Raw genomic sequence first — 26889 nt, 5'->3', positions numbered from 1 at the left:
AGCATGCGGTACATGTAAGCCAAACATGCTTCATCACTCTCCTTTTTCGTTTCTTCAAGTTTCTGATGAACTTGCCTACTGTTGACTTTCCTCGAAAATTCTTTCACTAGCCCCCTCTTCAACTCATGCCAAGTCCTGGCATGACACTCGAAGCTCGCGAATATTTTCGCTGATCCCTTCAGCAGCTTCCTGGCGTAGACTGCCTTCTGCCCATCCGACCACATGCACGTATCAGCGACTTCCTCGAACGACTCGAACCATCGTTCGACATTTTCACCTCTGTTGCCACTAAACGACTCTAATGCATCTTCGACGTCTCTAAAACTCAGTGTCGAACCAACACATGCCCTTCGACAACATTCGTCACGGTCCTGATGCACCCTTCGCGTATCTCTCTTGTATCCTCTTGCGTTTTTCTTGTCATCTTCATCCTCACTTTCGTCGTCGCTTTCTTCTTCCGACGATATGTCGTTACCATCCATGGCCGCTTGTAGCCGTGCGCGTAATTCTACTTTTCTTCCCGTCGTTTTTAAACCCAAACTAGCGAGGCGCTCCTTCGACTCCTTCGTATTCATTTTCTCAACATCTTCATCTTCGTTACAATCACGCTCAGCTCTCTGTACATTTTCTAAATCTCGTTGACCGGTTAGCTCTTCACCGCCCGTCGATCCCTTACGATACGATTGTCCAGCCCTACACGCCCGATTCAGCCTTGCAATCAGCACTGACCTCGCACCCGATATAGGGAGGTCCATTCGCGCGAGCTTACTCCTCAGCTCCTCCAGCGTCGAACCCTCTTCACCCGACAATCGCTCGTCCCCGACGTTTGCCATTTTTCACACTACACAAACTTAAACCGTCAACGATATCGTCTTTTACCGCACCGGTAAATTCACAACTAGCTCGAATAGCTCTGTTAAATCGTTTCGTTTTGTCTGTCTTGTCCAATCCCGGCTGCGCCCCCAAAAATATGTAATATCGTGATATAATGTGTTTACAAAGAGTGGACAATAGAGACGTTAATCAGACAGAAAAAGACGATTGTTGTTCAACCTGAACTATTCACGCCAAACGCACAGAAAACAGCGCAATCCACACTCTCTCGGCAACGCCACTCGCAACCTCTGTCTCCGCTCAGCTCGCACTCGGCTCCTCGACTCGCACTCTGCTTTTCGACTAACGCTCTGGCCGTTGCCGCATTCTGTTGTCTTTTTCCTAGGCCCACCGCACACGTGTTCTGCAGGCGCACGTGGCCAGGGTCACGTAGGTCTTTTCCACGAAACTATGCACTTGAAAAGACCGATGACACATTGATGGGTCCGACGACGCCTCGGCTCTCGCGACATTGTTCATAGTTCGCCCGATATTTCTTAGGCCTTTCGTCCACGATACTACATTAATATAGAGTGGAATAGATACACCATTGAGGATTAAATGTTTTTAATCTTTCGTTTCTAAGCTTTAATTAATTACGTTTCAGAGTTACTCGAATGAACTATATCTTAAAGAATAAAATTCGAGTTTGATTATGTGTTCGTAAAAATTGGATTAAATTTGAGTTATTGCCACTTCAAGACACTTCGTTACAATAATCATTGTAAATAAAATTAAGAAGTTAAGTAAAACTAGGAACATTATATTTGTCTACGATTTTTTACATTTCTGCGAGACGCACATGTTTCATTGCTAACGAAATAATTAAGTTTATTATAAAATATGAAGGTAAATACGCTTCGTATTAGCAAGTTAATTTTCGAAAGCTAAATGTAGATATTATTATTTGAATGTCATAAATACCCGATACAACAAGTACATACATGAAGTGACACACACTTGTGTATTCATGAGTTTTTAATTGCCTTCTACGAGTTTACGAATTATAAAATTTTATAATTACAAATTACACACTCGAATGATAGATTATTTAAATATTTAAATACGTGTAATAAAATTTCGATTTATTCGATAAATATTATGTTCAGATAAACTCTCCGTTTTGTCTACTTTTCATATCTTTTGGAATCTTGTTAAAAAATAATGAAAAATGGGGTTCGTTATAAATTCATGATTTAGTTAACGATGTTCAAGGACGTTTAATCTGAAGGATCAGAAGGAAAATCACGATCGTTACGAGACAACGTGAGAAAATTTAATGCCGCAGATTGTCTGAAATCAGCCATAATCGCATTGTTACTTACTGAGCGATTCTTAGATCCTTTAGTTCTGTTTGTTTTGCCGACGAAACACGTATAACATAATCTGTTACCGATACTAGGTGATAAATGAACAATAAGGAAGTGAAACTGGTAAATTCCATGAAGGAATACATTATCAGTTTGGAAAAGATAGATGATCAAGATAGATCACGATCATTATGTATTAGTATGGCAAAATGAAGACTGAAATATTTGCACGATATTACAGTAAATAATTAATAACAGATTTCGTGTTAATAAAATGATAAAAAATATTAAATTTAGGTTTAATATTTTAAGCATTTAAGAAAGATGGAACAGAAAACTGTGATAGGCTTTGATCTTTGAGTATTAGATGGTACGATAAGTATCGTTTTCGAAAAAAGAGTATTAATAAATGTAAAGCATTTTAAAAATGAAAATTTTCCATTAGCAAATTTCTCGTCTCTTCTAGTCAGAAATTAAAATTGAATGAACTGTTTTTGGGTAATATTATGGAATTCTCTTTAGTTACGTGTTTATAATACATAACAGAAATGTATCTATTATTCAAGATCCATCGTTCTACTGTTATGGAAACCAGAAGCGAACACAGATTTCCCTCAGTCCGACCTCTACACAGTCAGTGAAAGCATTTTCATACAACAAAGTAAAGATAAAAAATTTTCCTTCGACGACGCAATGCGATTCCAGTCACGTTGCTTAATGATCTATCAAGGTAGACAGGATTCTTGAGGAACCAATGTAATTACGTGACTACGATCATAATTTTTCTAAGGTCTCTGTACCCATAAACAATATTGTGATCCCGTTTGTTATTTAATATAATTACTTATATCTAGTTATATTTAGTTATTAAATGATTTACTATATGTAATTCAGTAAATCGGTACAAGATCTAAAGAAAATATTTCTTACGTATGATTTTGACGAACTTTGTGTAAAAATCTATAAAACTAGAAGTTGCTTAGTTTATATACAGATAAAGAAAAGCATCGTTTATATCGTCGAGATATCACATTTATATCATTTTAAAAATAAAAATTCTTTATCAAAGCGAAGAACATTTTCATAAAAAATTACGAACAGAATATCTCGATTCTGCAATCTACTGTAAACAAGATAAGTATCGATAATGAATAAATCTTGACATTGAATTTTATTCAAAAAGTTACAGTGATATCAAATAATCCGTAATGACATTTATTACTCCAATCATATCAGTCAACTACTACCTACCGCGTAATACGCGATCGATTTTCAAACGCACCCCCCTCCCTCCCCCCACCAAATAGAGTTTCCAGTGTAATTCTGTTATTCTTGAATCTTCGGCTTGTTTTTCATTTTTTAGCTCACTTTAAAATTTCTTCTGGCTTCAATTGTGCTACGATTTAAAGTTTTCCGTGTATACGTTTAGGACGTTGCTGCGTGCGGAAATAGTACAGAAGGCCTCTAATTATACCGTCTACAATATTATTTATAGACTTTGAACCATATAGTACGTAAGTATGTAATTGTATATCTGTCGCGGTTCATTTTATCCTTCTCTGTTGCGTGAACCAGCGGTTAGGAGCGACACTAAATCAAGTGGGAATGAAACTCGTTGAAACAACGCTAGACATGGTAACGGATCCATGACTGTGCTTCTGTTATTATCAACGCCAGTAACGGTTAAACCTATTGCATGTGTGTAAGTTGGAAGTTACGTACATAACTTATGCACACCCGTTGTGTGTTTCGCGATCCCATATTTCTTTTAATTTGAATTTTATGAAACTTTTTGTTCGATAATTGATGTGCCATATTACATCCGTCACATTCAATGTTATATGGTGTAATTTCTTCAGTTGTGGTGTTATGTAAGTTACGAGGTCATTCCTGTGTTTGGACATGTGTTTGGAATGTAGTGTGTATCTTTCTCTTCGTATGTACATAGTGAGTAGAGACTGTCTGTCTTTCGCTAGAAGAATATTCTGCATATAGTTATTTACTGTTCTTGATATTTGATTTTGGAAATTTAATTTTCGCTTTGCTTGTATCTTCGAGCGTAAGGTGAAATTTGTACAGACATATCTAGTAATTTGTTAATCGTACTGTTCGAAATTATTGTGTGTGTGAATATTTCGGTGAATATAAACTACGAAAACCTGTCCTTGATTTTTTATGGTAACAAAGCAGTCTTTTCAGAAGAAACAATATTCATAAATCAGTCCCTTCGCAAAAAGCTAATTCTACGAATCTTGTTAGAAGAAACCGGTTGACGAAACTACGTGTCCCTTCAGGAGAGGTCTAATTTATAGAGGTAGCTTGCAAGAAAAAACCAATCTCACAAAAAGCTTGAGCACTCTTAATTAATCCTCTTTAGAATTCAATTACATTTATGCCTTTTGTAAATATTAATTCTAAAATAACATTACATAATTCATACATAATTAAATAACATTACATATTAATTCTAAAATAACATAATTCATAAATAACATGCTAACATTTCTAACCTACAGAGTATCAACAAATAACATAACGCAATTCCCCATTTCAATTAAATATGAAAAATATACTAAAGTCGATCCAAGATCAAACCCGGCAAAACAAACGACAAATTTACCTGAAAAATCCACTGAATTCGTTTCAATACATCCGTTATTTAAATTGCAAAAATCAATTGTGTTTCAACGTCAATTTTTAACACCGTCCATATATCGCAATTTTAGTACGCGACAAGACGACAATACAATTCATTTCAACACCATTGAAAACTTTGGCTGGCTTCGGACAACCGGTTTCCGGCGTGGCGCCACTATGCTTTGGAGAAACAAGGAAATACATATGTATGCACCTTGCTTTTTGTGAGACAGAAGAACTCTGTGTCTCTGTTCTACCAACGTCGCTGTTGCGACGATTTGCCGCAAACCTAAATGGAGTTCGATCAATGGCAACGCGAGCACGTGGTCCTCGATGTTCGCGATCGGAAAATCGTGTTTTCCAAACTATTTCTAGTTTCGCCGGTTCCACTGTCAATCAACGTTTCTTCCTTTGGTTCCGTTTCTCTTCGATTCTCTCCTTTTTTATTGGCAAACACGTGTCACCGAGTATCGTGTTCGTCTTCGCTAAGCAAGCTTCTATATCAGCGATACGCGAGCCGGTTTCCCCTTCATATTTGTACAAGACTTCGTGAACATCGGACATTTTTCTCCTCTCTTTTCGAATAAGAAAATCCTATCGTTGTTTAACTAACAATTGCATTTCTTTAAATGGAAATGTGGTCGTGTCTCCTTTATATTTTCAATTAGCCAGGGAATTTAGGTTTATTGCCGTGGAAACTTGATCGGTCGTTTACGTAAGGATCTGCGACTCTGCTTCATCTTCGAGGAAAATTTCATCGAATACAATCGTTTCACTCAATGATTGGATCAGTCGAAAGGGAGATTCCGTGACTGCCTGTATAAATATTGATCATAGTGTCTCTTGAAGGGAAGCTGTACCAATCTTGTTGATTTAACTACTGATCCTACTTTATCCTCGAGAAAAATTACTTACTTTGATTGTTTGACCATTAATTTTAGCGTTTCTTCGAGGGAAACAGTGTTGATCGCTCGAGTCTGCTTCTTTCTCAAGGTAAATTGTATTTACTATTTACTCGATCAGCTATTTTATTTTCTTTTCCCGGAGAAACCTTGTTTCTCGCCTGTTTGACCATCCGCGCTATTTCTTCTTTGAGATAAACTGCAGCGATTATTCGTGTAATCAACAAATCTACTTTTTCTTTCTTTACGAAGGAAATCGTGTGTTTAACGAAATCTCGCTTGTTTAGTCATTGATTCCGCTAACTTTTCCAAATAAATAGTCAATCATTCGCTCGATTGCCAATTCTAATTTTGCTTCGAAGCAAACTGCGTTGATTATTCGTATAACCTTTTTAATAGAAACTGTTTTTCGCCTATTTTATCGCCAATTTCCTTTTCAAAATAACATGTATTAATTATTCGTTTAATCGCAGATTTTATTTTATTTTATTTCTATTTCTATTTCGTTTTATCATCGATTTTCCGCCGTCTTCAAAGAAACCCACGTGAATTACTTTAATTGCTTTTTCAAACTAATTTTATTTCTTTACTTTTAAATTAAGAAGCAGCAACGAAAATGCTACAATAACGGAAAAATTCTTCGGTTATCTCCAGAAAGAACACGAAGGTATCGAACTTAGTGTATTGAGACATTTTGTTCGTTGGAAGTTAGTCGACGACATTTGGAACGGAAAGATACATTTGACATGATTTAGTGTGACGTTGAGAGAGAAAAATGGTTTGATCGAGGGTGCCCTTAATTACTAATTTCATAACTTGCTGTTAATCGATCTGACAGTGATATTAGTGGATGTGGTTGGTAGTGCCTGATTAATCGTGATCGATATTTTGAACAAAGAGCAACGAGAAACGATCAGTTTGGAGTTTCACTTTGACGTCGTGAGACTATCGTTAATTAGACATAGAAGAATCATTCGGTGACAGGTAAGGGTTTCAACTTCTGTATTCATTTTCTTCTATAGACTGAATTTAATTTTTCGCTTTGATAATCGTTTATGAAAGAGAAGCGATAATTATTAGTTCTACCTAAGAATGTTACTAATAAATTAGGAAAAAGAAATTTTGATTGGATTCTTGATAACGAGTGAAAATTAATTTAAAAGATTGTATTTGGAATTTTGAGAATCGATCGAGTCCTCAGTTTCAGTGCAATGTAACGTTATCAGTCGCGTGAGTTTGGCTCATATGTAATTTATGTGCAAGCTAAATGTTTCCAACAAATTGTAGCATATTGATTTCTCAAAGTACTGTATCAAATGTCTTGTAATTATAAGCAATTGTTTCGTTTGGACGATCAAGGGTAATATACTCTATTTTTTATTTTAAAAATGCCGCCATTTGTATAGACGTACACACGCAAGTATTTATTATGTAGACACGATGGCTCGTAGACACGAACGTTTCTCGTTGTCGTATTTTCCAAACAGGTCAGTTATTTCGAGCACTCAACCACTTTCGAGCGCTCCTGACAATGACATTAGTCATTCTAATCGATGTCTCGAAATCGATGGTTCTTCTGTCAGCTATTTCGTTTCCGTGTTTATTCCATATGATAATATTGTTTCACGTATTCGCTTAAATTTAATTGGCAAATGATTAATTTCCCTGAATCCATTTTCAAGTAAACATATCAGTTTACCCTTTTGCTCTATCTGATACGAAAATGAACAATTTGATATAAAAATTTTGCGAAAGATCGATATATTATTTTACTTTTAACTTGGAAATCGTTCTCTTAATTTTTCAATATCTAATTAACCACCTCAGTCCCTAAGACCGTCTGTTTTAACGAATGGTAAATAATCAAATAATTGCGTTGATACATCAGAAGTACCATCTTCTTATATCCCTGATATTAGTGTTAAAACAGGTTTGAAAAACCTTCAATTATTTCATTTATTCTTAGCCTTCGATGGCTTAAAATTTTCTCGGTTATTTTCCAATAGAGTTCAATATATTGATCGAAAACTTAGTTTAGCTAAGCACTGTAACCGGAAGTCACCCTTAAGTCGCCGGGTAAGAGGATTACGAGTAATAAACAAACAATATTAATCAGAAAATTATTCCATTCAATTTTTCTCCTGCATTTAATTAAATATGACAGAGTCGACAAACTTTCCTTCGGTTCTTCTATCTCATTTGCAAATCTATAATATCGATATCCAAACGATAACTCGAACACCATTAACCAGCACTCGAGGCTATTTCTTTCGTCGAAACTTTCCTCAGATATGTAGATATCACGTTGACATCGCCGCGTATACCGAATCAGCCCTTTTTAAAGATGATCTCGCGAGCGTGGTTCGTATGCAATTCAATTTGAACGAGTCGCGTGTCACGATTCACTTGACTCCCGGCACAGTAATTGGCCGGCACTCGAGCAAACACTTACGCTTAATTTAACGTTTAACCGAATCGAAAACAAAGCGAACAGTTGCCGGACTTCGCTCGTTCTTTCAGTTCATTTCCGAACGTCTTTCGATCAGCATATCGGGTCTCCTCTTTCATCTCCGTTGCCTTTCAAAATCTAAAATCATAATTGAGACTTTGCTGCTCGAACTATGGAAGGGGAAAACGTGAATGACGGGTAAGATTGTTCCTGCGTTCTGTCAGAAAATAATTTCCTGTTTGTGGGAGAGGAAAGGAGCATTGTAATTGGAATTACAGAATGTGAAACATCAAAGGAACTGCCGAATGACATTTATTTCAAAGACTAGAAGACTGAAAACTTTGTTATACGACTTTTATACTGCTACGCCTGGAAATCAAGGATGGATTCTGTTTCAGCGAAATGAAGGACGAGAAGAGTAACTCTATATTGCCCACTGAAGCGACTCGATTGAGACCAAGATTGGAAAGTTTCGATGATGTTCTGCCGTATGTCGGTGACTACGGGAGATATCAATGGCTGTTGTTATTGTCGTTACTACCTTATGGCGCGACGTACGCGTTTCTGTATTTCTCGCAATTTTTCATTACGATTATTCCCACGGAACACTGGTGCAGGATAGACGAATTAGTAAACTCGAATTTCACCGAAGAAGAGAGGTAAGTATGTATAATGAAGGAAAGAAAGAAAAGGAGATATACGTAGCAACGAAAGCTCCTTTAAACTTTGAACGATATTTTTGATTGTTCGTAGAAAGTGACTTTAAAATATTGTGAAAAATATGCGAGATATCGCGATTTCTGGAATTTCTCGAATTTTCGAACATTTCGAAAATTATTAGAAAATATTGTAGAAAAATTTCACGATAAGATGCAAGATATTTTTGGATTACTCTGTCTGGACTTTGGTTCTTATTTTAATAATTAAAATGATCAATCATCTATCGTATGGGATGTTTAGGATTAAGATAGCGATTCCAGTGACGAACGTTTATCCTTATTACGAACAATGTCAACGGAAGGACGTAAACTTCACAGAGCTGTTGAAGAGCGATAAGAGCCTGAGCTCATCGGGCTTCCAAACAAACAAAACGATAAAATGTACTCAATGGGAGTATAATTTTACGCAGATTCCATATCCTAGTATAGGAACTGAGGTGAAGTATTCACATCGTTGTCTGAATCGCATGCTTCGAAATTCTTACACTTCTGCTGCGTTCTTTGGGTCATTTCCGATCTAATCTAACCTTGTTATAGTAAATTTCATAAGTTTAAAGAAAGTATAAGACGATAATTGTTAGTACGGATAATTCCTCGTTCCGATTTTACGCGAACGTTTTTTTCAGAGCATAAAGAACTCTTTCATTCATCGAACTGCGAGCAGAATCGAGATATAAAAATTCGAAGACCGCAGCAGGATTAAAATTATATTCTGAAAAATATGAATCTGGTTTTTCGCTGACTAACTCTTAACCTTGGTGATTAGCTAGAATGGGTATGCGACCGAGAATACCTCGTATCAACGGCGCAGGCCATCTTCTTCTGCGGATCCATCATCGGTGGTTTCCTAGTCGGTTGGATCGCCGATCACAAGGGTCGTATCCCAGCTTTAATGTTCTGCAATGGTATCGCCCTTTTTGCCTCCATTTTCACTGCCAGCGCAAATAGTTTTTGGTCATTCGCCGTCTGTAGGTTTCTCACTGGACTGGCGTTCGATAACTGTATCAACATTCCTCTGATTATCGGTAAGCCTTCTACGAAGTAGAAAGTGCGAGAGGTTCGACCGATAAGCCAATGTTTCAGTCACGCGAGAGATAACGTTAGTATGAAGTCAATGTTTCTATTACGTGAAAGATGATGTTGCGTGAGAAATTTTTGATGAATTGTTCCTCGAAGATAATTTTGACGTTGCTGTACTCGATTGAACTATACGGTTCGAGTTCTTGATTCAAGAGCTTTTGCCACCACCAGAGATGAATATATTGATTTTGTTATTGTTAAAGATCGTTTCATCGATTTTCATGTCGTCGAGGATAGTTATATCTTGATATTCTTAAATCGAGTTATACAAGGTGGTTGGTAATTGGTGGTACAAGCGGAAAGAAGTCGAAAATATAGAATACAAATTTTTTTTTTAATTCTTCCATCGAGACAACGATCTACAGTGAGATCCGTTATAACGAGACGCGATAAAGTGCACGCGTATCGAGCGAAAATTCAAAGTCGATTTTCTCGAAAACAAAGCCTCGAACGAAAAACGTTTATTCTATATTTTCGACTTCTTTTTTCGCGTAGAATCACCCCCTTTCCGCTTGTACCATCAGTTACCAACCACTCTGTATATTCGTTCGAAATGAAAATTATCACAAAATTTTCAACACGTAATTCGTTTAAATACGTTAGAAGCAAAACACGTGTATTATGTAGCGCTTTTTGTTATACGGACCAGCTCAAACTCGGAAAATTCACGTTTGCAGAGTAAACGGATTAATTTAAAATCGGAATTATATTTATAATCTTACAATTATCCTACAACTACATCGCAGTGGCCAGTACAATTTTACCATGGATAGCCTATTATATCGCGAACTGGAGATATTTTACTTACGTTACTGCCATACCGCTGTTATCTGTCGCTATCACACCGTGGATTCTTCCCGAGAACGCCCGGTAAGTAAACTCCTAATCGTTCGATTATTCGAATTCTCAACTTGCGCTTTGAGATTTATGCAAATTTACTTATCGATCCATATCACTCGTATTTGCTCTGTTCAAGCTGGTACGTTTCCAACGGGATGATGGACAAGGTTGTTGAGAAACTACGGAGAATAGCTAGGATCAATCGTAGAAATCCAGACTCGCGTATTTACGATATATTAGTTGTAAGTTCGATCAAATAGAATTCTAGAAAGCTTACGCGAAATCATACGGTACAGTACTTGAATCTGTGCTGACAGATATATTTGATTCACGTCGAAAACACACAGACTCGCGAATGTATTTTAACATGCATAGACAGGTTTTAAAAATGAAACGCGATGAAAAATGAAATATGAAATGAAACTTGACTGTCGCGATTCCATTGTGGTATTATATCGATCTCGTACAAAATTTGAAGTAAATCTGGGAATTTATATAGAAATTATAAAATATTTACAATTTACAAGTACAATCGGGGATAAAAATAAGCTGCTATAGTTAATGGAAATAGATGTGAAGAAAGTATAATCAAATTAGTATCAGCCTCATATACTTGAGTTTTATTTATTATATTTCCTTCTAATAATATGCAGATAGTTCAGCAAATGATTGAAATGAATTTTTACATTTTCTCCACTAATCCACTTAGTTTTGTTCCCGACTGTATTTCGGATCAGAAAAGTATTTAATCAACCAACCACCCATTATATTAATAAATCTCGATATCAAAAGCCATGCCGACTAATTCCATAAAACAGAATGCAAAGTGCCACTGTTCGTGCTATCTATTAATGACGAATACAATGAAAATAAAATTTCTTTTCAGTGTGTTATGAATTTTGAACTGTGTAAGGGCTAAAGGCACGACTCGTATTATATCTTTCGTTAATTATTCTCGAAATAAATTCTTGCAGAGTAACATGGAGGCACCGGACAAAATTCAAGAATCAGCGACGCTGCTCGATCTGTTCAAAACGCCACGGTTGGCGAGAAACACTATTCTTCTAGTTGCATTCTGGCAAGTATAAGATACGAGTTCATGTTGCGATAAAACCTTCATAAATAACCGATACAATCTTGTAGGTGTTTTACCCTGATCTCGTTCGACGATCACGTGTATTCATTAAAACTTATCCAGAGCTCGGTGTTCGTGTCGTTCTCGATCGCCTGTGCCACAGAACTTCCAGCTGGGTTATTACTCGCCCTGTTGCTCGACCGATGGGGTCGTAGACTCTGCGGATTTCTCACGATGGCAATGACCTGTGTACTCAGTATCGCTGAACTTATGCTGCATTCCAGTAAATATATCGATCTGTTTATTAAAGTAAAATTAAAACGATTATAATGACGTATTATTGAGAAAAATCTGAAATTAAGTTGATGATGAATGTAAAAGAATTTTGGCAACTTCGAAGGTATTAATCTTGGAAAATAATTATTTTGATGGAACTAGAATTTAGGAATTATTAGGAATTAATTTAGTGGCGAAATTGAAAGAGGTGTGCACATTTTAGAAGCAATAATTTTCTATATGTTGGTTTTCTAGAATTTGGAGATTTATAGAAGTTTAAAGTTTGTGTGAAATTTTAATTTAATTTTGATTAAGCTTCGATCGGACTATATTTTTAATTAAACTTACAATCAAGTATTGTGTATCCAGGATTAATTTTGTATTTTTTAATTTATTCCCCAGTGCTCGCGAAATTAGTAATGTCAATATTGTCGCGATTCTGTCTGAACATGGCAGCCAATGTTGGTCTTCAGTATGCAGCAGAACTTCTGCCCACGCCAGTCAGATCGCAGGGCGTATCTTTCATTCATATTTTCGGAATAGTTGCACACTCTTTGGCGCCATATATCACTGACTCGGTAAATAAATATTTATACTACTATTGTTGTTACAACATTTTTGAAACACCGCTAAGCACATCCACGTTCAACTTCTCTTTAATTTATTCCAAAAGATACAATAAGCGCTATTAGAAATTATGAAAAAGCTCTCATGTAAATTTTCTCATGATAATGTAAAATAGTTTTTTTCTTACCTTAAAACAAGTTGTTTCCTGAAGAAGTTAAATATTATAAAAATCTGATCAAAATATTTCTCACTTTCTAGAAAGCCCGTTTTGGAAGTTGCAACCAACGCTTTTCTTTAACTGATCTTTAATCAAAAAATTGAAATTTAAAATAAAAAATGATGGAATAACTTAAGATATGAAACTATATTGGTTGAAACTTTCTAATGAAACTTTTTAAATGAGAAATACTTTGACCAGATTTTCATGGTATTTAACCTTTGCTCATATAAATTAATATTTGTTCATTAGGCTGCAATTTGGGAGGGATTTCCAATGCTCATTATCAGCACGGTGTCCTTTTTTGGCGCTGCACTGGTTTTGTTCTTGCCGGAAACTGTCGGCCAGAATCTTCCTCAGACTATCAAGCAAGGCGAAGAATTCGGAAGGGACCAACATTTCTGGTCGTTGCCTTGCTACCATAAGACACACTTCAATGGACATCAACACTATCACTCCTGTGAACGATAATTATCTGATTTTTAATAATAATTCAATTAAAAAACACGAAGGAGGATTCGTGTTTTTTTAGAAGTAACAATATTACAAGCGGATCAGTCTGACGATTTTTGTACGAGAAAAAATCGGAACATATTATTTTTCTATTCTCCTACATTAATTTTTATTTTTATCGTTTACGTTTAAGAATTTGTAAGCCTTAATTCTAAAAAGAGCGAGCTTAGAAATCGTGTTCCTATATAATTTTTATTATTATCTTTTAAGAGCTTTTATAATTTTAATGCTAATTTTCACTTGCGTTACGCACGTTCGACGTTCAGCGGTTGGTGCTAATTTGATATTCAAAGATATTACGTAGAATAATATCGAAAATGTTACGTAAATTAATAATTACGTAATTTATTAATTACGTAAATAATAAATTAGGGAGATTTAAATTTTTGATTCCTTTAATGTTTTTAACATTTTTTACTGGAATATATTGGACAAAATCTTATTTAAAAAAATAGTACGTTTAGATAATTTTTCTTTGTGAAAAGAAACAGTTTTATATCTTTTGAACGATTATCCACGTATTTTTAACGATTATTTATCTATTCGTTATATTTTTTGTACGATTTTAAATAACGTACAATATTAATAAAATCCAAGCTTGAAGACTTTTTAAATTATTGTTATAATTTCTTCAGCACCAACTGCTGGACTTTTATCTATCTAAAACGAGTTGTACGTACATTAAAAAAAAAATAACTCTAATTGACTGTTTCTATGGTTTAGGAAGAAGAAAAAAAGAAAGGAAAGAATATTGTAAGCAAATCGTGCCATCGTATGACGATCAGTGTTCGTCGTTGTGCCAATAACAACGCAATCAATCTGAAGAAACCTATTCATAGTATTCATAATCATCACTCACGTATATATTCGCGTATACACTCACGTCCATAAGATTGATTCACCGAATAAAACTTCCATAAACCTTAATATAAGAAACAATTCTACTTTTTATTTGCACACACATCGACGAATCCCCCGAACAAAAATAAACTGCTAAATATCTCTATAATTAAATACATTAATGCTCGATGATCCTCGTTCATCGTTATACGTCTAATCTAACTCCATCCTATAATTAGGAGATAACGATCACTTATGTTACAATGTATTAACCCTTAACAGCCGAACTTAATTATAATTAATTATAGAAAATGAAATGCTTCATTATACGGATATTTGAAGTAATATTCTGTATTATACAGGGTGTCTGGTAATTGATACTGTGATAACCAGTGGTTAGTTAATATGGTTAATAACCAGTGGTACAGAATAATACTATGTGAAAGGATCTGTTGAAAATATAGAACGAGAGATTTTCGTACGACGTTCGAGAGAATGAAATTCTGAAGCTTTGTCAACTCGTGTTCACACGACATTCACGAAACATATTCAAAATTTATTTTCTCGCAAATACGAAGAATCATCAGTTACGAAACACTCTGTACTATATCACATTATTATATCACTATCGTATTGATAAGAAATGTCGATATTATAACTCCTTAAGACTCCCTTAATATTTATTTGCGATTCAGCTTAATATGTATTGGCCCTGTGTAATTTCAAGATTAGAAATATAAAAGAATTCATTCCTGATTACGATATCGTACATGATTTACAAAATCATCGACCGTCAAGGATTAAATGAGAATTCTTTCGTCCAGAATTATTTTCCAGACGATCGAATTATTATCCATTGCATCACGAGGATCGAACTAACTTGTAGCCTTGAACAATTATGTACAGTTGAATCTCTAGCGTAGGAATATTTCAAAGAATCTCAGGTTTTGAGGAACGATAGCTGATATTTGCAACGAACAATAGTATGTCTTTTTAATCGGTAACTGAAAGCAGGGGCTAGTCTCATAAGTACGCGAATGATTCTAACGATCGAATGATTCTAGTTGCTAGAATCATTGTTTAAAGGTGGTATAACGGAGATTGTGCGCTTAAGACGAACAGGTCGGAGGATCGAAAGGAACGAGATTGGAAATATTCGCGTCTCTTCGCGAATCAGAATTTTACTATTTCTAATTGAACACGTGACGGAGTTTCGATCTGTTTCAAGTAACATTTAAACCTGAGTGTTACGCCGGGCGACTCTCTGCCTGGCCCAGGTCACACACCGCGGGCCAGACGGACACCAGATGTCCGCTCTTCCGTACGGCGTACCCTCAATAGCCTTAAGCATCCGTCATAAACCCGAGTCACTTGCCTGCTAAGGTCCTTCAAACAAACATCTGTTTCCGAGGAATTTCTCGAGACTATTGTCTACCACGGCTTAACTAAGGAAAGTTGGTTTTTCGCACGTACGCCGCAACTGTCCTCCCACTAACCACTTTCTCTCGAGGGCGGTTGAGACCCTTCGTTTAACCAATTAGAAACAAAGCCTATTCCCTCACTCTCCTAAATAACATCGGCACCAACAAATCCGATGGTCCCGTGCGCTAGACACACCCACCCTTAGCTTTCCTCCGAGACAGCATCGTCTCCCAAGACGGTACTGATTTTACATCCTTCGAACGGTCAACATCCTTCGAGCGGATAGACACACCCACAGATCAGTCACTCATTCATCTCGTATATACGCACCAGTGTAACTGCCTTCGTTATAAGTTGTGGAATAAACGGTGAAATATAACTTACTATACTCTGTCATATTCATTCAACCACCTCTGTTATCTTAACCGAAACAGGGGAACGACTACTTCGCGACGTCGATTCACCGAATCGTAGCGAGAATTTACGCCTCTCGCTGACGCGTTTTCCTCGCGACCGCGTCTCTCCGCGAACGGTCGTAACACTGAGCATTTTCAAAATTAACTCATTATCTATCAATTTTTCTTCTAAAATTTGTATATAATTCTATAAATTATTTACTGCTTTTTCCATTGGATTTAAACAGAACAATTTCGGAAGAATGTCGAACATTATGTTAATATCCTTTGTATTAAAAAAAATTCCTGCTTAAAAAGATCCTACAACTTTCATTTTTTAATCTCAATTGGGTATGATGGTAGCTAATGAACGCTTAGCAATTAATTGTTTTAATGCATTCCATTTTATGAATGATCAGTAATTACGGATTCAAGGATACTTATTAGAAGTAATATTCTTATTATATCTAAATATATCAAATAGAGATATTTCTCGTATTAATACTGAAAGATCATAAAAAAGAAAATATCATAAAAGAATTTCAATTTTGATGTTTCATTAGAATAATATATATATATATGTATGTATATATTTAAATTAAATAACAGAGATCTCAGAGTTTTCAAAGCATTCAACGTGTTGATGCATAAATGGATGATGAAAAAAAGCCACGTTGATCGAGCGAACGCAAAATACACTTCGGTTTAAAAGTCGATCGAAACTCTCATTTCAAGTGTCGGCGATTTATGAATCACCTATATTGATACAAAGGCGATTCGTAATAAAGAAGACAAGTTGAAAGCTTGACAATGCGCGAAGACAGCTCTCTTCTTGTGTTTCGAGTCTCGTGGCAATCCTTTGTTATTCACGGTATTTCACAGTTAAATAAATTCAACTAGAGTATTCCTTCAACGAGAAAAGAAAAAAAAGAGCAAGGAGAAAAAGATATAGATCTTTCTTTTCGATTTTTAAAGCGAAAGATGCATAAATACTATGGTATATTATTTCCTTATATATCGTTTCCTTTAATACGTATATCCAATACTGAATTTAATTGTACATTTACATAAGATACTTGAATCGTTTCTCATTTCCAACACTTTACCGACGTTATAGTACGCGAAATAATTACATCGCAATATGTGAACGCAACGTACTTTAAATGCTGCGTTCTTGATTCTTTAAATTTCTTCACATTTTTATACAGTCATTCCAATTAAAAAAAGATACACTTTATCTTGTGTGCAACAAAGCTACTTCGTCGATGAAGCGTCAATTAATTGCTTAAACGTATACCTTGTGTAATTTGACGATTCTTGTCTCTTTCACTGCAATAATCGATACTTCCTCCTAGTTTCTCTCAATAGCTCTCCAATCTCAATACGTTCGTAATATCTTAACATCTAACATCACACGCATACGTTTAATAACTATATTTACAAAGAATTTGGCAAGTTTCACGCCACTGGCAATTTCATGTCACTGACAAGTTTCATGTCACTGACAAGTTTCATGCCACTGACAAGTTTCATGCCACTGACAAGTTTCATGCCACTGACAAGTTTCATGCCACTGACAAGTTTCATGCCACTGACAAGTTTCATGCCACTGGTAAGTTTCATGCCACTGGTAAGTTTCACCCTACTGGCAAATTTCGCGCCACTGGCAAGTTTCGCGCCACTGGCAAGTTTCGCGCCACTGGCAAGTTTCGCGCCACTGGCAAGTTTCGCGCCACTGGCAAGTTTCGCGCCACTGGCAAGTTTCGCGCCGTCGCCAAATCTAACCGCTATAACCTAGTACAATCCATTTTTTGAACACTGCCAGTAAACGCTGGATTTGAAAGGCCTTTCTTCTTTCTATAAGATTTTTTCAGCATTTTGCTCCTGTCAAATTGAAATAAACGATTATTAGTAAATTTATATTGACATAAGGCGGAGGAAGAATATTATAGAATCTATACTTACGAGGATATACACGGAACCCACCAGAAACTTTGTTCCTTGCCGAAGTCGTTACCCTCCTGTAGGGTTTCTGGTAATTCCTGGTTCAACGTTTCTGGCAAGCCAAGGGTCAGGAAGGCGTGTCCAAAAGACAGCAAACCGAGGGCAACCAGCGGTAAAGATGGATCAATGTCAGCCTAAATTAAATGAAAAATATTCTCCCTTTTATACGCTTCTCTTTATACCTCTTTTAGAAGTAATAGCGATTAATTCCGCTTTCCGCTAATTCCTTAATTTCCCTTCGATTTTCGGGAAATAAATGAATACTTCCATAAGTTCATTTTCGGTAATAACATTACACAAATAATAGTATACTTTGAGGTAAATTTATAATTCAAAACAGAATAACTTACACAATAATCGAGAGTGTCCTCGCAAATATTCCTCTTCGTATTTTCTGTATACTTAATATTCTTTTAAATATTAATAAAGAATATTGGTTGAAGACAGAATTTGAAGAAGTTGTCAGTATACAAAGGATCATTGGTGTTACCTGTATAACGAGATTTTGTAAACATTCGTTTCATTTAGAAACGAAGCTATAGTGTAGTATCGCAAACCTGTAAATAATTACAGACAATAGAAAAGTTACATTTCCTTCGCAAAAAAACGAAACGGAGGAAAATATATCGAAAATCTATCTTGTTTCCGTGATTCGTAAGATCGCAAGAAGAATCCATGGCCGACAAGGAACATAATTTTTCTACAAATTAAACCAACTTAAAAAAACGTATTTCAATAACAGATAATATTAGTCGTAAATTAAAAAAGAGGTTGAGTAATTTTCGGATCGTAGAAATACGATGTCGTTAACAGAAATTTCGATTCACTTATCAGATAAATAACGTAAGGTCCCAAAATGTGGGCGATATAACCGATGATATGGATCAAAGACACGCCCTGAGCTCTCACCACAGTCGGCGGCATTTCCGCTGCATATTGGAAACCAATATTCGCGGCGATATTCACCCCAAGACGCGCTATAATCGCCATGGCAACCATTGTCGAACCTTGAATAAGTTGAGAAATATGTAAATGCCACGATCGCCGCATTCCACGCACGATACATACACCCGATGCGCGCATGGTCCAATTAAAAATTAAATGTCATTCCTGTCGAGTATGTGACGTTGAGAAATAAATGTCAATCGTTAATGGAATAGGATTTAAAGGCGAAAAAGAAAAAGAAAAGAAGAGAAGAAGAATATTTGTATAAAAAAATTTTATAAGATTCGATTATTATTAATACTAAGTAAAATGACCGGATTGTATAATTGTAAATTCTCTATAATACGATTTTAAATAATACGGGTCTATATTATTATGTCGTTCAAGTCTGTTGTCTATAAACGATAAAAGAGAATTCGAAGGAAAGTTTTGTTGCAAGATGAGGAAATAAAAATAGTAAATTGTTTTATAACTACAACGTTCTATTCTAAATACGGATTAAAAAATGTCTATTTTCCACTCCTTAATGTCCTTGAAAACACGGATATCCCCTAACGCTACCGCTTATCTCCTTACTATCTAACAAAAACATTATTCTTGCATCAAGCACGAGCTTTCATTTCTCAATCTCCCAAAGCTTTCACTGGAGAAGCTTCAGAAAAGCGCTTTTTAAAACGACCGTCGATCGATAAAACCGGATTTTTTCTATAAAATTCACCCCCGCTTTCTCACTGCTATTCACACGTTCCTGCTATTTTATTGAATAATATCGATTGACAAGTCATTTATCAAGAAATAAAAAAAAAAAAAGAAAAAATGTTACCAGAAGGGATAGCGATGGCAACGAAGGAGAAAATGCCACAGAGGAACACCGATGCGAAACCCATCCATCGTCTGCCCCATCTGTCAAGGAAAAGGGCGAGTAGAACAGCGGCCGGAAGTTCCGTGAGGGACGCTAAAGAGAACGACGTGAAAACGTCGGGGTCCAGAAGTTTCATGTTCCAAACGTGGCCGTCGAACACCCACACCATCAGCAACCTAGAAAAAAATCAGCCGAGTCATACATAAATCACGCTGGACTTCAAGATCGTTTATTAATCCTTCGCATACTCGTTCCCTCGCGTTTGACGTTTATCGATGCTAATTATATACTTAAGCAGATTCTTAATGACCCACATAAAATGCCCCATATACTCTCTTAATGTTCATTCGAGTAGTTTGTATCTAGTTTATGGTAATTTGTGTCTATTTTAATACTGGTTTTATAAAGACAGGGAAGTAGCGTCGAGGCTGATTGGTAACTTGGTTGAATTAACGGTATAATATAATTGGAATATCGTGAGGCTGAGAGTTAAGAACATATTCTTAGTTAATTTTATTTTAGGAAATGCAGGAAGATTCAGAATTATCATAGTATTAAAAACAAAGAAAATATAAGAAACGTAAAGGAAGTATAAAATTGAATACCTTTCCTATCTACAGGGTGGTTGGTAACTGGTGATACAAGCGGAAAGCGGGTGTCGTACGCGAAAAAAGAAGTCGAAAATATATGTCGGGTTATGGTTAGAATTTTGTAACAACTCTTCACGTGAATTAGCCATTGTTTCACAAAGCCGAGATTATATTTACACGTATATACAGGACTATCACAAAGCTTAACAAATAATAAGTCTAATGAATAATAAGTTTAACGAATGATAAAATTAGTGAATAATAAATTGTATGAATAACAAGTTTAATGAACACTATTAACAATGTCTTTGGGTTCAAACGAATCCACAGTCAACGGGATAACTCTTCACTAAACGTAAACTAATCTTAGGCGCAAAATACGATTGTTGAAAATGCTCGATGTATCACTCTCCAAAGCAATCACACGAATGCCAGCCTCGTGGAATTTTTCTCGCTGTACGATTGCATTTGTTTTCTATACCCGTTTGGAAGCATCGAGAAGGTTCCAAACGCCGTTGTTAGGCAGTTTCTGCCTGAAGTTTGATTATTAATACAACGTATGTCCTATTGTATCGACACCTCCGAGGCAACATCACACGTGGCTAGGCCCGACATATAGAATAGAATTTTTTTTTAATTTTTCCGAGCGAAAATTCAAAGTCGATTTTCTCGAAAACAAAACCTCAAACGAAAAATTTTTATTCTATATCTTCGACTTCTTTTTTCGCGTAGAATCACCCCCTTTCCGCTTGTACCATCAGTTACCAACCACCCTGTATATCTTTTCGTATATGATTGTAAATTTCTCTGGTGTCTTAGTTTTTTCTAAAATAATATTGTAATCATTGCTGAGAATTTACAAGTAAAAAGTTCTAGCTGTGTAGTTTGTTCGATTGATGTTGGAAAGGTTAACTTACCAATAAATGATGAGCATGATAATGATACGACCAAGTCGTGGCAGCTTGAAGAGATGTAGGACAGTGTATTGATTATGCGATTGATCCTTCTCATTCATCGCCTTGCAACTTTTCTCAAATTCGTCGAATATTTCTTGCTTCACCTCTTTACCGTTCACTTTAGCGAAGTTTTTCAGCATCTCGATCGCTTTGTCCACCCTGCCACTGGTTATGTACCAACTACGGAAGTATATGAAATACGCAAACGTTATAAAAGCCTGTAAGAAATTTTCAAAATCATCACTTTCACCAACCTTTTGTATCGACAAACTTTTTGTGCAAATTTGAATAGAGCTGTCTAGTTACGCATCAATCATTTATTTTGCACAGCTAAAAATGTGATGGCTTATCGAGAGAAAGATGTTGACCTTGAGATGTTTTATTTACGAGACAGAGGAATCGATGTAATAACCGATCCCAAGATAGTATGTATTGCTGGATAAAATATTACCCAATTTAATTCAGCTATAATTTTGGAATTTTTATGGTCCGGTCTCAAAGGACTTTTGATGTTTTAAGAGAAACTTTAACGTAAAAGAAATTTCTTATATTTCTTTGAGGATTATTTTTAAAGAATTTTCCGATGATACGAAGATACAAAAATAATCCAAAGGACGAGGTAAGATTAAATGTCTACTATACTATCGTATACTAATTTACTTACGAAATTTCTTTGTATTATATTTTTATAATGAAAAAGAAATTGGAATTAAACTACCGTGCACTTTCAGGAACAATCCATGGTCCTACAAACGCAACCACCATAGGACACGCGGTGACCATGCTGAGAATCCTCCAATTTGAGATCCAATATGCGATCCAAGGCAGAAGACTCGAGGCTGCCGCGAAATAAAGTCCAAACGACATGTTCGCTACCAGAGTTCGATATTTCGGACCGACATATTCGATCACTGAAAGAATAATTCGTGATATCGTTATTGTATTACATCGTTATAGAAATCTTCCCAAATGTTTCGTCAATTTCGTTTCTTCATTTGATATAATAATATTGTTTCCTTATTTCCTTTAGGTTTGTCCTTTCTTCGTTTTTTACCAATCTAATTTCAAATATTCAGACTTATTTGTAGATTTTATAAATCATTAACATCGACAATGTAAGATCGTTTTGAATTAAAAAGAATTTTAAAAGGAACACTGCTTTCATCTCAATATCGAACGGAGAGTGCCTCAGTAATCGTGGTATAACCGAAGATTATTCTCCATAGGGAAATAGGTCACTCGAAAGATACAATTTCATACCAGAAAAGTATACAGAATTAAGTATCCTGTCGTTTAAAATAAAATATCTTAAAGTATCCCTAGACACATGTAATTTTAATACCAAACTAGATATACAATTACACAACAAATTTCAAATTACGAGATATAATTCCAAAATATAAAGTTTCAGTAAAATCATTTACCATTAAATATCTTAAAATTGATATCGTAAAATTCGAATAAAAATTTGACTTAAGAAAAAACAAACCGACATAGGGCAATAAACATTTATTCAAACACGTCATAAATAGTTAATCGTTACGTAAAACGGGACCGATACCGGTGCCTCATTATTAGGTCATAAATTATAGTTTTCCTATTCTCAACAGCTTTTTCTCTCTTATAATTTTCTCGATGACTCACCGATAATGAAAAGCACGTTGAAGCAGTTATCGAACGAGGTACCGACGACTAATCTCGCCAGACAGAAGCTCCAGAAGCTGTTGCAAAACGCAGTGCCGACAGACGCGATGAAACCAACCGCGTTACACGCAACCAACGCCGGAATTCTGCCACAATGGTCGGCTATGTAACCGAATATTAAGCCTCCAAGAATGCTGCCGACGAAGAAGGCCGATTGTGCTGCTGAGCCGAGGAATGCGTGGTCGCATACCCATTCCAGCTGAAACAGAAAAGGGGGATGCTTTATGATTGCGGCTAGTTATGAAAAAACACCGCGTGGTTGGAAAATCGATAGAAGGTGAAGAGAATAAGGAAGACGACGAAAGGACGAGTAATAAATTCCGTAGTTTTTTAATATCATCAGAATTGAGAACCTGAGTCGTAGGTTAGTTAATTGTAGTCTTTTGGTAATATTTTTAGTAATAAAATAGTAGAGGTTGTTTGCATAATTCTTGGATATGATTAGAGAATTTGTCATAGTGGAAGGAATATAAATTTGTTAAGTAGAAGATAGTATCTCCCGATTTAAGCAGGACTTTTTAGTAATAAAATAGCAGAAATAGAAATTAGAAATAATAATAATAACAATAAATATTCGATAAAAATTTCTTGAGTCGTAAGAAGTTACCAAATGCGTATTTATACGTTCAATTCGAAATATCTGTCTATTGTACAGTTGTAACTTTCACTTTCCGATTTATGCGATATTATATAAACGGATTCATGTTCGTGATTTAATACGCCGAGACGTACAAATAATTAAGGATGACAAGGTTAATTTTATGTTCCGCTATAAACGAGCTCTGTTAAGATGCAAACAGCATAACAAGTAATTACACCTACGTCTAAGTTCGTGCAACCAACAAGGACTTCTTTTATAATGACTGCATTATATGCTATCGTCAGCAGCTTTACGAAAGACCGTAAATATTTATAGAACGACGGCATGGTTTTATTGGCCAGGATGGGTCTGCCTCTCTGATACCACTCTCCAATATGTCGGTATAGTTCACATTGTACATGTTACATCGCGAAAACGAAGTCGCACCTTCCGCCAGCAATTCCTCACTCGACGCTGGAGGGATCGATAGTGCAATCCTACATAAAACAAGAATACGTTACATTAACGGTGATGAAATTTGCAAGAAGTATTTTTAAGAATACTAATTTTCGTTTGATTTTCTTATCTTTTTTTAAATAACCAAGGAAAAATGACAGCAAATGGTAGAGAGAGGGAGAGAAATGGGAAAAATAAGATGAAAATTCTACTCAAAAGTGCATAGTTTTTAATCCTAATCTTAAATTAGTCCAATTCCTTGAAACTTAATTCGAATCCTGTTTAAATAAAAAAAGTGACAAAAGTAATATACATAACAATATAAAAATCTATAATAATTTCTCTAATAAAGAATAACGACGATATCAGTAACAGTAATAACACATTATCTTTAATAGTGTTTACATTTCTGCATTTTAAAATTTTCTGTAAAAGTAAAATTCGCATAAAAATCCGCGGCCTACTTATTATTTATAAATCTGCTGTTTCAAAAAAAAAAAAAAAATCAAAAATGGGAAAAGTGAAAGAATAAAGTAACAGGAAAACAAAAGCACAAAATACAAAAGAGGAAAAGAGACAATGACCGTAAAAATAGGAACAAAGGCAAGAGCTGGAAGGACGATCGTCCCGTATCTATTGCACTCCGAGGCATTCGAATTGTGTTGGGATTTAATTACCGATCGCTGCACGTATCGGTGAGTCTATTTCCAGACAAATAAACGGTACGCGGGGAGATTCGAGAAATTGTGCGAAACGAACGATTTTCCTCGTTGACGGAAAGTAGAAAACCAGATCTCGCATGCGTCGTCAAGAATGGTAACACGATTCGTTGGAATCGTGCCATCCAGACATCCTATCCTTTCGCCGGTAATTCCTTACGTTCTTGAAATAGAACACGTGAAAAAGACGTTGATAATAGTATAACTATGGAATCGCGATTTCCAACTATTTTTATCTCGTCGCAAACTGGTTACAGGTATTGTTACGTCGCGTAACATTCTACCTAGCCGAGGCCACACACCGCAGGCAATATGGCAACCAGATGTCTTCGGATACTCGCAGCGTATCCTCCATAGTTTCAAGGACCTTCCATAAATTTCATAGATTTCCTAGAAAAGGTCCTTCAAACGAAACAAACATCTGTTTCCGAGGAATTTCTAGAGACTATTGTCTACCACGGCTTAACAAGGGAAAGTTAGTTTTTCTCACGTACGCTGCAACTTTCCTCCCACTAACCACTTTCTCTCGAGAGCGGTTAAGACCCTTCGTCTAACCAATTAACGACGAAGCCTACTCCCTCACTCTCCTAACTCAAATCGTCACGAACAAATCCGATGGTCCCGTGCGCTAGACACACCCATCCTTAGCGTTCCTCCGACACATCATCGTCTCCCAAGACAGTACTGATTTTACATCCTTCGAACGGTCAACACCCGCAGATCAGTCACTCACTCATCTCGTACACACTCACCAGCGTAACTGCCTTTGTTATAAGTTGTTGGAATAAACGGTGAAATATAACTTACTACTGTGTCATATTCATTCAAACACCTCTGTTATCCTAACCGAAACAGGGGAACGACTACTTCGCGGCGTCGATTCACCGAATCGTAGCGAGAATTTACGCCTCTCGCTGACGCGTTTTCCTCGCGACCGCGTCTCTCCGCGAACGGTCGTAACAGGTATCTCCCCCACTCCCGTACGACACGATATTTACATATGCATTTACATATACAACGCAATACCTGGGTTTTCCTGATTCAATAAACACAGTTGTTTCGTGCAAGTTATCAGATATTATATTGTGGTTTTAAAGAAATAAATTGTCGCAATGCGATACGTTATCACAGCTGAGAAAATGGAAATCTCCGTGCAAGTGGAAGATTCTGTCGTCGAGAATATTTATTGCGACCTGCATGGAAAACAAACAGGCTTTCGAGAAGCCTGGTTTAAACTACGTGCACGTGACTTGAACAGATATGTACATGTTGGAATACAACGATATCAGTCGCATGCGGATAGAGTGTTTGATCGTACAGATTTTTCCATTCGTTGCCAGCGCCATCCCCAACAGCGTGCGTTCGTGAGATGCACCACGGCAGTTGGCACGTGCATGCTTTTTCAAAAAGACGCCGGAAGAAGCGTGAGGATATGAATGGAACATTCTAGACGGGCACGTCGAGAAGCTACTAGAAGGTTCTGTGCCACATGTGACGCCACACAGACACCCACACAGGTCACACTCATTACTGCATAGAGAGTGGGGCTCTAAACCTTTTCAAGGGCCATGGGTCACTAAGCCAGTCTGTGAATAACTAGCCAACTGTCTACATTCCAGAACGCACATTTATAACTCTCGAAATAATTGTTTAATAAATATCACATTGTATTATTTCAACATAAACATTGTGTCTTCCACAGAATATTAATCCTAATTCCAAGATTAAATTCTAACAGTACATATGCATATAAATTGTCTCTTATAGAAGGTGGTTAATTCTAGACATCGAAAGGAACGTCTTTAATGAAAACATGTATTGATTTGTTATACGATCAACATGATTATTGACCATTTCGATCTGCCGGAGCTGAAAATGTCTATCGCGTAACAGGGTAAATTCGAACATAAAGAAACTATGTAGGATCGTTCGTTACGTATAACTCAATAATTCAAATA

The 26889-nt window shown here is 36.2% G+C and overlaps 1 protein-coding gene and 1 pseudogene across 1 annotated transcript; one reads left to right on the top strand and one right to left on the bottom strand.

Moving 5' to 3' along the window:
• The first annotated feature begins 3624 nt into the window (after nt 1-3624).
• On the top strand, nt 3625-13635 carry LOC126876014 (carcinine transporter-like). Its single transcript, XM_050638926.1, has 10 exons — nt 3625-3885; nt 8570-8830; nt 9132-9402; nt 9657-9915; nt 10687-10840; nt 10947-11052; nt 11785-11888; nt 11954-12168; nt 12564-12739; nt 13198-13635. Exons 1-10 carry the CDS (start codon nt 3830-3832, stop codon nt 13414-13416), a joined length of 1821 nt encoding a protein of 606 aa, XP_050494883.1. The 5' UTR covers nt 3625-3829; the 3' UTR covers nt 13417-13635.
• Nucleotides 13636-17720: 4085 nt separating this feature from the next.
• The window catches only part of LOC126875993 (organic cation transporter protein-like), a 57201-nt pseudogene continuing 48032 nt past the window's right edge, over nt 17721-26889 (bottom strand).

This window comes from Bombus huntii, unplaced genomic scaffold (genome assembly GCF_024542735.1).
Source record: "Bombus huntii isolate Logan2020A unplaced genomic scaffold, iyBomHunt1.1 ctg00000061.1, whole genome shotgun sequence".
Lineage (NCBI taxonomy): Eukaryota > Metazoa > Arthropoda > Insecta > Hymenoptera > Apidae > Bombus > Bombus huntii.
The sequence above is the reverse complement of the archived record's forward strand: the minus strand, read 5'-3'. Positions and strand labels throughout refer to the sequence as shown.

Excerpts from the sequence above, each read along its gene's own strand:
- LOC126876014 (XM_050638926.1), top strand. The coding sequence starts at position 3,830 with ATGACTGTGCTTCTGTTATTATCAACGCCAGTAACGGTTAAACCTATT. Across the intron at positions 9,916-10,686 it reads CAACATTCCTCTGATTATCG|TCTTACAATTATCCTACAAC; the intron begins GTAAGCCTTCTA and ends TTATATTTATAA. Across the intron at positions 11,053-11,784 it reads GTATTTACGATATATTAGTT|AGTAACATGGAGGCACCGGA; the intron begins GTAAGTTCGATC and ends AAATTCTTGCAG.